General features: G+C 55.9%; 1 protein-coding gene across 11 annotated transcripts in view; it reads right to left on the bottom strand.

Annotated features, from left to right (window-relative positions):
- Positions 1–479: 479 nt before the first annotated feature.
- PTPRS (protein tyrosine phosphatase, receptor type S) overlaps positions 480–10,632 on the bottom strand; it is a 220,541-nt gene continuing 210,388 nt past the window's right edge. For all 11 annotated transcript variants that reach the window (XM_027850803.1, XM_027850801.1, XM_027850808.1 and 8 more), the window contains 6 exons: positions 10,054–10,232; positions 9,452–9,578; positions 8,713–8,838; positions 6,427–6,581; positions 3,588–3,723; positions 480–2,776 (listed from right to left, as the gene is read on the bottom strand). In XM_027850803.1, the coding sequence (XP_027706604.1) occupies positions 2,708–2,776; positions 3,588–3,723; positions 6,427–6,581; positions 8,713–8,838; positions 9,452–9,578; positions 10,054–10,232 (792 nt within the window). In that variant the 3' untranslated portion in view covers positions 480–2,707. The remainder of the gene's footprint in view (positions 2,777–3,587; positions 3,724–6,426; positions 6,582–8,712; positions 8,839–9,451; positions 9,579–10,053; positions 10,233–10,632) is intronic.

Genomic DNA, 10,632 nt, shown 5'->3' with positions numbered 1-10,632 from the left:
CACTCCCGTGGAAAGGCTGGGACTTCTCTCCGTGGGGGGGGGGGGGGGGGGGGGGGGCCCCCCCCCCCCCCCCCCGCGCCCGCCCCCCGGGCCCCGGGCCCCCCGGCAGGGGCCCCCCCCCCCCCCCGCCCGGGCCGGGTGTTGCGTTTTGGCGCCCCCCCCGGGCGGGGGGGGGGGGGGAAGGTGTGGGCATCCTCATCGTTACAGCTAGAGAGATCAAACTCGGGAGTCAGGAGCCCTGGGATATGAGCTCAGCTCTGTTGCTTATTACCTACCTGGGTGGCCTTGGGCAAATTCACTTTCCTTCTCTGGGCCTCAGTCTTCCCATCATTAAAATGGGGTGTTGAAAGCAACATCCGCATTCATAAATTGCAAGGAACTTGAAAAACCCTAATCCCCGATTCCTTCCATTCCTTGGCTGCCCCTTGGGGCCCCACCCTGGCAGTTTCTGTAACAAAGGAGGCTCCTGTAGGCGGGGCTTTCAGACAATCTTCCTTTAATACAAAGTCGATATATCTACATACACAGTGGCAGGAAAACCACTTACAGTTTCAGTTTGAAGTAACAGTGGGAAACGGATAGCGTCTCTGCTCTCGTACAAAGAGAAAAAACTGGTCTTGGTGGGCATCTGCTTTTCTCCTCTCCCCTCGTCTCCCTGGGGTGATGTCCCAGCTGCAGGGTGTCAAGCATTTGGGGCCATGTTCCCACGGCCCTTTCGGTAGAGGCGGAGCAGGGCCAGTACCTCCCTGGTCAGTGCAGGAGGTGGGTTATGTGTGTGGGTACACACATGTTGTGGTCTGAGAGTGAGTGTGTGTGTGCCCAACCGCCCCACACCCAGGGTCCAGCTGGGGCCCCCATCCCGACACATCTAGAGAGCAGGGGAGAGGGAGAGGTGCCCAGGGCAGCCTGGGGCAAGGGACGCATCTTCCTTCCACCTCTGCACTTTGGCAACACAGTCTGAGCCCCTGGGGCCCACCAGTATCCGGGTGGTGGTTCATACTAGATGTCTGGTGGTGACCCGGGGCACCTGCACACCTGGGGCGGGTAGGAGGGCTTCTGGGGTGGGAGGTGCCATCCCTCCCACCCACAGTGGGCGCCTGGTCCTGGCAGGGGAGCTCAAAGGAGGAGGGGGCCTGCTGGCTGGCCTTCTCCTGGCCTCCCCCGCACCTGGAGCCATGCCTGATATGTCTGAGATTTAATTTAAAAACAAAACAAGGACAGTTCATTCTTACATGAGCGAGTCGAACCTTTCCAATGGTAGAAAAGCATATGTAGAAGTAGCAATTCGCACGTAATCTTGTATATGATCACAGCCAGTACACAGAACGTTTCTACCGTGAAAAAATAGACTGTCTTTGAACGTAATATGAATAAGCAAATTCTCTTTTAAATTCATTGACTCATATTGTCAGTTTTTTTTTTTAAAAAAGGAAAAAATACACTATTTAAAAAAAAAACGGTAATGTCACTGGTTACAGTTACATCGATACTTTAAAGAAAGCCGCTCACAGCGCAGGGCCAAGGCTCCGCTCTTTCCTGATGGTCCAACGGCTGGGAGGAGGTGGGCTCGGCTGAGGCCGGGGCGTGGTTATTCGGAGGGGGTGGGGACACAGCGGTGGTGGTGAGGAGAACCCACCAAGGCTTCAGGGTTCAAATTCAAACTTTGCCTGGGTGACCCAGGGCAAGTCACGGCCTCTTGGGGCCTCAGTTTCCTCACCTGTAAAGCGATGGATCCTACGATTTCTAAGGTTCCTTCTGGTCCGAATCCTATGAGTCTAGAACCATCTCTTCCCCAAGCCCCAGGCAGGGGTGGGAGAGAGGAGAGAGGGTTTGCTGAGGACAGGGAGGAATGGGTTGAACGGGCCTGTCTCTGCAGCGCCTCTGCCTTGCCCCTCTCTGAGCACCCTCTGAAATCCCACCTGCAGGAAAGCTACTTGCCACGCTGCGCCCTCCCCCCCTTTGTCTTTTTCTCCAACTTCCTAGAAATAACATTTTTTGGAATCAAAAAAGAAATGAGGAATGTTCCAAGTATTCAAAAGGGGATGTGGCCCCAGCCCCCCTGCCCCGGAGAACTCGGCCTCCCAGCTGGGTCCTGGTTGTGGGGACCCCTGGGCAGCCTTCCTTCTCTATGTTGGGGGAGCTCCGGCAGGCTGGGCTGGGGCTTGGTGGATCCGTCCCTCCCCCAGCACTGTACATAGGAAGCGTTTCATCCATGTGGTCATTGGCTCAGGGCTGCGGCTGGGGGCTCTGCGTGGGTGAATGGTGGAGGGGCGTGTGTGTGGGGGTGACTTCCCCTAAAAATGGCCAACCAGGCAAACAAAGAAACCAAACTCTTAAGGATGGGCCCCAAGCGACTGTGCCCCTCCCTGGAGTGGGGGCTGGGGGGGGCAAGGTGACTCGGGGACCAAAGCCAACTTGAGGTAACAAGCCGCCGCTGCTTAGACCAGCCCTGGCTCACGAGCTTCTGGACCGCTCCTGGAGTTCATGCTGTGGAGGCCCCAAAACGAGGGGCCTCACGCTGGGCCTGCCGGGGGGAGGGCCCCCCTCGTCTACCCCTCCCCCAGGCTCCCGCTGTGGTGTCCAAATAAAAAGGTACTTGTTGGGTTCAGTTTGTGGTAATCAGTTCGAGGCCCCTTCCGCGTGAGGGAAGGGGGAGCGTCCATGACGTCCAGTGGTCCGTGGAGTCAGTACGGGGAGGGATGGCTTTTTATGTTGCATAGTGGTCAAAACTTCCAAGGTACTCGAGGGCAGCCTGGTAGCAGAACTGGTACTCATCCTGAAGCACAGACAGGGTTGGGGGAGGGAGAAGCCAGTTACACTGCCATCTTACTGCCCCTCCCCTCCCACCTCAGGGTCTATAGAGAAGACAGCCTGCCCTGGGACACAAAATGCTGCATTTGGAGTCAGTGGGCCCGGGTTCGAAGCCTGACTTTGTAGGCACCAGTTTCCACGTCTCCCCTGGGGGATGCCCGGCAGCGCATGAATGTTATTCCCATTTTACAGCTGAGGTAACTAAGGCTCAGAGGGCTGAAGAGGATCTATCAAAGGAATTGAGGTATCTAGACTGGAGAAGACTAGGGGCAGGGGGCGTGGTGGCAGCACAATTGTGCGTCTTAGTTTTGAAGGCTGGTCATGAGATGGAGGCAGCCACAAAGCAGCAGCAGATAAGGAAAAGTGAGTCTGGCTTCAGCGTCCCTCCTGAAATATGGGGCCCAGAACTGGACAGCCAAATGGTGTGGCGGAGTCTGTACTGGGCTTGGACTCAGGAAGACCTGAGTTCAAATCCAGCCTCAGACACTTACTAGCTGTGTGACCCTGGGCAAGTCACTTAACCCTGTTGGTCTGTTTCCTCATCTGTAAAATGGGCATAATAACAGCACCTACCTCCCAGGGTTGTTGTGGGGACCAAACGAGATGATATTTGTAAAGCACTTAGCACAGTGCCTGGCACATAGTAGGTGCTTATAAATCCCTGTTCCCTCTCTCCCCCTGCCCGGTACCTCAGACGAGGTCTGAGCCGAGCCGAGGGCAGGGGATGAGCACATGCCTCCCGTGATCCGGACACCAGGCCTAAGACGGGCCCTCACCTCTGTCTGCACCATGGCCGGCCGCTGCGTCCGTAGCATCTTCACCGTCTGGAAGATGTCCACCACTCCCTCATAGCGCATCCTCTCCAGGACAATGCTGAGCGTGATGAAGACCCCGGTCCTGCCCACGCCAGCACTGCACACAGTGAGGGAGAGGAAGGACACATTCAGAGGCAGAGACAGAAGGGCCCCCGTCGTGCCCCTTTGGTCATCTGACGCCGCCAGGGCCCTGGAGAGCCGGGCGCGTCCGTGGGTGAGAACACTGCGAGCGTGCGAGATTCATAATAATGTCTGACAACGGCGGTCATTGTGAAGCAGGGGTGAGTGCAAAATTTCTAGCTATCTGCAGCAGCTACACGGGGATATGAAAGTGTCTGTGCTGCTGTGGGAAGCTACCTCAAGGACTCCCTGGAGATCTCTCCACAGACCCCAGGTCAGAGCCCTGGATGTTGTCTGACACCCTCATTTTACCGAGGCCCAGAGTGGGAGTGGGTGGCTCGAGGTTATGCAGCTTTAGAAGTGGGGGAGCCAAGATCTGAATCCAGCTCGTCTGACTTATAACCCCAAGCCCACAACAGGCCCTGCTGCCCTTCCTCCTGAGTTCTGAGGCCACTCGGGGGCTCTCTCAAACCCTACTTCCAATGGGGGCATCTCCTACCCCGGCTGCAGAGAGAGAGGAGGACGGGATCATGGACCAGGGAAAAGACAGGGAGAGAGGAAGAGGAAGCCACAGGCCGGAGGAGAGACAGGGAAGGGAGAGAGACCACACTGTCATTATTATGAAGCACCTACTGTGTGCAGGGCTCTGCTGGGCCCCCACACCCACCCGCCGTCACATAGTGAGGGCCTTAGGAAGGTGCAAGCCAAGGGAAGGGGTGGCAGGTGCTGATGGATGGGGAGGGGATCAGGGCAGGGGCAGAGGCAGGGGAAAGCCCGGGCTGCCTCTGCGGAACGAAAGGCCAGTGTGCCTGGACTGCAGAGCGTGCTGACGGGGAGAAGGGCCACATGAAATAAGGTTGGGTGAAGCCAGACCACAGGCGGCCTTGAATGGGAACAGAGTCTGACCTTTCCTGGCCTGGCAACAGGTACCCTGAAGGGTTTTGGGCCAAGGAGGGACAAATAGTGACAAGATCGGAGATTTAGCCCAATGTCTTCATTTTACAGGTGAGGAAACTGAGGCCCAGAGAGCTCTGAGTGAGCTAAGTCAGACTGTCGGTAAGAAGCCGAGGCAGGACTGCCCTGTATTTACTTGGGACATATTTCCCATCGACATAATAATTGTATGGGTTGTGCCTCCCCAGGAGGATGTAAACTCCTCAAAAGCGGCATCTCTTTGGTTTTAATTCTTATATCCCCAGGCACATGATAGAGTCCTGATAAATGTCTGCAGACTGACCACTGACCAGCAAGTCTGGCAGGGGGCAAAGGAGGAAAACGAGTGGAGATGGGAAAATGTCATCCAGGAAAGTGGAGTTTGTAAGGAGGACTGACTGTCCTAGGCTGGGAACCACGGGAATATAGAAGTGGGGATGGACAGGAGGAATGGGACACAGATGGAATTAACGGGGGGTGGGGTGGGAAACAGCACCAGGTATTGATGGGGAAAATCCCCAAGCCCTCCCCCGTCGACCATGGGTTTATGCTTCCTGCAGGGGAGAGGCCCTGGCCCTGGCCCTGGCCAGGCAAGGGGCACAGATGGGCAGAGAGAAGGGGGAAGCCACAGGGGGGTGCAGGGCATCCCTGGAGTGTGTTGGAGTTATCTAGGAAATAACTGTATTAGCCTCTTGAAATATTACAAAAGTACTATTGTTAGTGAACAAATATATGGATTAGAGAGAGATGCTGAGGAGACAGGGGCCGGGTGGGGAAAGAAGGGGCGTCAGAGAGCACTGGATGGAATAATTCCTACCAACTAAAACCAAATGAATGAAGGCTGGATATGAAACCGCTTTTCATATTGAGCAAGGGAAAAAGAGCCATCTGTGACCACCCCAGGAAACGCGTGTTCATTGATCGCAACAGTGCCAGCCGGCACCAAATTGATTTCCAATCAGCAAAGTTACAGACTTTTCAGAGTCCCTTTGCAGAAGCACAGTCTGCCCTTGCTGGATGTGCTCACAAGGCTTCACTCACATTTACACTTATCTCAGAGAATCAGGGCTCTTGGTCCTGTTCTTAATCAAATCCCATGCAGGAAACAAACTGGAGGCCGGGCATGATATGTGGCTAATCGCTTTCAAAAACTGTCCCGAGAAAATAAAACCAACTAATTTATTTGACTGTGTTCTGAAAATCTTTCACAACATTATGAGAGTAAAACATGTCATCATGTACTGAATAAAGGGTTTTTTTATGAAAAATTTAATCTGTTTTACTCCTCACATGGGTATGTCTGAGACACTCTAGAACTTATTTCCTTTCATATTTAATAGGTGGTCTGGGAAGGATTACTGAAAGCCAAGGGGCATAGGGATAGAAAAAAGGCTGGGTACCCCTAGGGTAGGGCTAGAAAGGCGAGGCTACATCTGGAAGAGAGATGGGGAGAAGGAAAGAGATGCTCATGGACAGAGGAACAAATGGGGAGATGGGAGAGGAAACCATGATGGATGTGGAGGCCTTGGAGAGTGGGAGGCGTGACACGGACCATGGAGCAAAGGGATGGTGGTGGTGGGGAGTGTCTCCTTACGTAAGCCCAGCCCAGAGCAATGCCACTGCCAGGACCTCGCCCTTGGCCAAGTCTAAGCACACGGTCGTGTTCGGGAGGTCAGTGCTGACACAACTCAGACCGCAAGACTGTCTGCCCCTGCTCCTGCCCTGGGGCCCCAGGGATGAGCCCTACCTGCAGTGGACAGAGATGGGTCCGTCCTGGCCAAACTGCTCCTTGGTTTTGTGCACTTGGCCGATGAAGTCGATGAAACCCTCGCCCGACTTTGGCACGCCTTGCTCTGGCCAGTCTGTGAACTGGAACTGGCGGACGGTCCGGGACTGGCCGTCCTGGGGAGAGGAGAAGAGGCCCAAGTCAGTGGTTACCATGGCCTGTTGTTCACTCTCACTCAAAACAAATGTATTGCATACAAGACATTTCCCTTATACAAATGCTGTATAAGAAGAGCACTCTCTCTCTCTCTCTCTCTCTCTTCTTTCCCTCCCTCCTGTATAAGAAGTGCTAGAGATATGCAAATATGGAACAGAAGCCATCCCTGCCCACATGGAGCTTATAATATACTGAGGGAACAAGACCCCAACACATACAACCTTCTATGACAAGTTCCTGACAGAGGTGGAAAACAGGTGACACACAAGGGCCAAGGGGGGACCCCTTAACAACAGGGAAACCTGAAGACGTCCTAGGTGGACCTGAAGGGTGGCAGAGAAAGTGGAGTACTCTGAGCAGCCTGAGGCCAGACAAGGCGGGAGAGGACAGGGAGTTAGCTGGTTTGGTTGGAGCATGAAGCATGGCGAGGCCAGGAATAAGAAAAGCCTGGAGAGTGTAGGTGATGCCAAGCCATGCCCGTCTCCTTCCATCATTCCAGGGCCGCCACTGTTCATCATCCATTGCTCTTAGTGGCCATGGCCGAGCCACAGCCCTGCACTCTGGTCCTCCTTCTCCTCCTCTTCCTCCCATGGGCACGTGGCCTCTGCCCCCGAGAGCCTGGGCTCTGGGAGGTGGGCTTTCGTGGCACCATGCCCAGGACCAGGCCACATATCCTACTTCTCCACCATGTTCTCTGATCCTAGACATTGTTTTCACCTGTTAGAAATGTAAGCTCCTTGAGGGCAGTGATTGTGCCTATGGTGCCTGGCACACAATGGGTGCTTAACAAATGCTTTTTCATCCATTCTAGACCATCATGACTTCATCAATGTCATCCCTCATTCAAGGCATCTACCGTCAGCCTCTCGGTATCACCACCTTTTTGCCTGTCAGCGTCCTCCATCAGCAGTGCAGCGGAGGCTCCCAGGAGACCCAGGGCAGCCCTCACTCACCTCTGTGCATGTGGAGGGGCAGCCTACCTTGGGGGACAGAGCAGGGGCATGACAGGAGCCTCAATAGGAAGTGAGGTCCAAGGGGGAGAGTGGGCCTCTTCTCCCACATGTGAAGGCTCCTCCCTCTCCTGCTCAGGACCATTCTCACTGGCTAAGATTGAGCCTGGCATCTGAGGCCTTCCCAAGCACGGCCTCAATCTACCGCTTTGCCCTCGTCTCCCTCCTGCTCCCCTATGTGGACCTGCCTCCCACCACAAGCACACTGGATTTCCTTCAGTGGTCCCCAAGCTTTCAGACCACTTGTTCTGCCTGGCAGGCCCTTCCCTCTCTCTAACTGGACCCATCTTCCAGGGACGTGCTGTAGTCCTGAACTTTCTCCAAGGAATTGACCAGCCAAATCTACCTTCCTTGTAGCTGCTATTGCACTTATGGCAGCTAGGTGGCGCAGTGGATAGAGTCCTAGGCCTGGAGGCAGGAAGGTTTTTGTTCAAATCTGGCCTCGGACACTAACTAGCTGTGTGACCCTGGGCAAGCCACTTAACCTCTGTCTGCCTCAGTTTCCTCAACTGTAAAATGGGGATTATAATAGTACCTGCTTCCCAGGAGTTTTGTGAGGGTCAAATGAGGGGTCAAATAATATTTGCACAGCACCTGGCACACAGTAAGTGCTATATAAATGCTTTTCCTCTCCCCTTCCCCCCTTTACGGTCCACACTATTTACTTTGTTTATCCCACAACAACTTGCATGAATATGTTCTTAGAGCTAAAATGGGCCATGGCAATTTTCTAGTCCACTCCTCCCCCATTTTACAGATGAGAAAACTGGGGCTCAGAAAGGGGCAGTCCAGGACTGGCCACCTTGAGCTGAGGGAGAACAAGGCTACATAGCACGTAAGCAACAGGGAACACCTCTTGCTTCTGGGCCAATGCCTTGGAGATCAGCTGCTTCCTCGTTTCTCTGGGCCTGGCCTCAATCTTCAGGTGGCCAGAGCTGACCGATGGCCCGAGCCCGTGGGGAGGGCAGGGCGGGGTCGGTGACTGTTTCTGGAGTGCCCCACTGCCCCACGTGGAGCTGGGAACTTGGGCGCCTGCACCCCCCCTCCCCCAGCTGCCCCCTGGGACCGGCTGGGTACTCACCCGGGCATCGGTGACTTTGAACTCGCGCAGGATGTACTGGGGCATGTTATACTCTGCCATGGGGTCCACTACAAAGTATTGGTAGCGTGCTGATCGTTCTGCTGGCCAGTACTGGTGACATTTCTCCTGGTGCAAGGAGAATGGGGCTGCCTGTCAGGCCTGCTGTCCCGTGCAGGGGACGTGTGTGTGTGTATGTGTGTGTGTGTACATGCGTGCGTGCGTGCATGTGTGTGTATGCATGCGTGCGTGTATGCGTGTGTGTGTGTGTGTGTGTGTGTGCAGGGAGCAGGGGGCTGTGCTGGTCAGGGAGAAGCCACTGACTGCAGGCTGCCTCCTTCCGCCCTGCCCTTACCCCACTGGCTGAACATATCTCATCTTCCCATCTCCCCGAGGAGCAGGGCCTGGGTCTGCCCCCAGTCCCCCGACTCCAGACTGTCACCTCCCTCAGGGCAGGCCCAGGGTTGGCCGCTCTTACACTTGCCCTGCTCCTCCTACTAAACTTAGGTCCCGTAGGGCTCCTTCCCTAGGAGTCCTGGGAGAAGGTGCCCTCTGAAGGCTTCCCAGAGCTCCGAGGGTCCCTGTGTGGTGGGGGGATGTTTGTTCATGACACATTCTACTCCAAGCTGCTCTGCTACCCCAGCAGGCGAGGCTTGGTGCTTGGACCTCTCTGGCGACTTAAAGGCACGGAAGGCCAGGGCCGGGGCCAGGGCTGCCCCTGCTCGCTGCCTTCCCTACTCACCCGGCCCATCTCCCGCAGCTTGGTGAGCATCACCACGATGGTGGAATTGTTCTCCCACAGCATCCGCCAGAAGTCCTCGGTGGTCTCTGCCAGCGGCCCCTGTGTGGCAATGTAGGCCTTCTGCTGCCTGTGAGCAAGAGAGGGTCGCTGAGAGAGGCCTCAGCCTTCTTCGGAGGGCGCAGGGTCCTGCGTTGGCCGCCCCAGCGTCTCCTCTGGGAATGATGGGGATTTTTACCCCAACACAGACCATTGAGGTCGGCTCCCCCCCTTGTACAGACAGGGAAACTGAGGTCTGGACTAGAGGAGTGATACTCAAAGGCATGCAGAGACTTGAACCTGGAGCTCCCATCTCCAGGTCCAAGGATGTTTCCTGTCTCTTTTTAGGCCACGGGCATGAAGGGGGAGCGACTGCTCTAAGCATAGCAGAGCCACTGTTCGGGGCTTATTCTCTTTCCTGCTCCACCCCTGGACTCCTTGGTCTATCGCCCATGCAAAGAGGCTGTCTATTTCTAAAGGAAGCTGGCGTCTCTGGGGGGCGAGCCCGTAAGACCCCCAGGGCAGGGACGCAGAGTGGCCTCCTCGGCCCACCCCGGCCCGCGCACCGGTAGCCATCGATGAAGCTGGCGTTGATGTAGTCAGAGCCCTCCACGCCGCGGATGGGCTGCAGGCACACGCGTGTGCTCTCGTACGGCATGATGTTCACAAGGCGGTTCTTGAACTTGTTACAGGGAAGGTTGGCACTGATGAAGCGGGATGTGTGGGCTTTGGAGTTGGCCAGCCTCTGGAGAGGGCACACGGGAGGGAGGCAGGTGAGGGTTGGGAGGGCACTGGGGTATTTCCTGGCTCAGAGAGAGCTGCAGTCTCCCCTTTCCTCCTCACCCTGGAGGCAGCAACGTGGGAAAATGGCCGCGTGGGCGTTAGTGCCCCGGGACCTTGCCTAACCAGATTTCAGATCCTTAGTGCCACCTGCCCCATTGCCCTCGACCCTTCCAGATTGGCCCCTGCTCTCTGAATACCACCTCTTCCCCTCCATGGCCGACCCTCCCCTCTCCACAGCCTCGCCCGGCTGCACCGACTCCAGGGGGTGAGCCTCCCCTCTCCATGGCCTCACTTGGCTGCACCAGCTCCACGGCAGACCCTCCCCTCTCCACGGCCTTGCCCAGTTGCACCAGCTCCACGGC

This window comes from Vombatus ursinus, unplaced genomic scaffold (assembly GCF_900497805.2).
Source record: "Vombatus ursinus unplaced genomic scaffold, bare-nosed wombat genome assembly UNPS02009173.1, whole genome shotgun sequence".
NCBI classification, from domain to species: Eukaryota; Metazoa; Chordata; class Mammalia; order Diprotodontia; family Vombatidae; genus Vombatus; species Vombatus ursinus.
The sequence above is the reverse complement of the archived record's forward strand: the minus strand, read 5'-3'. Positions and strand labels throughout refer to the sequence as shown.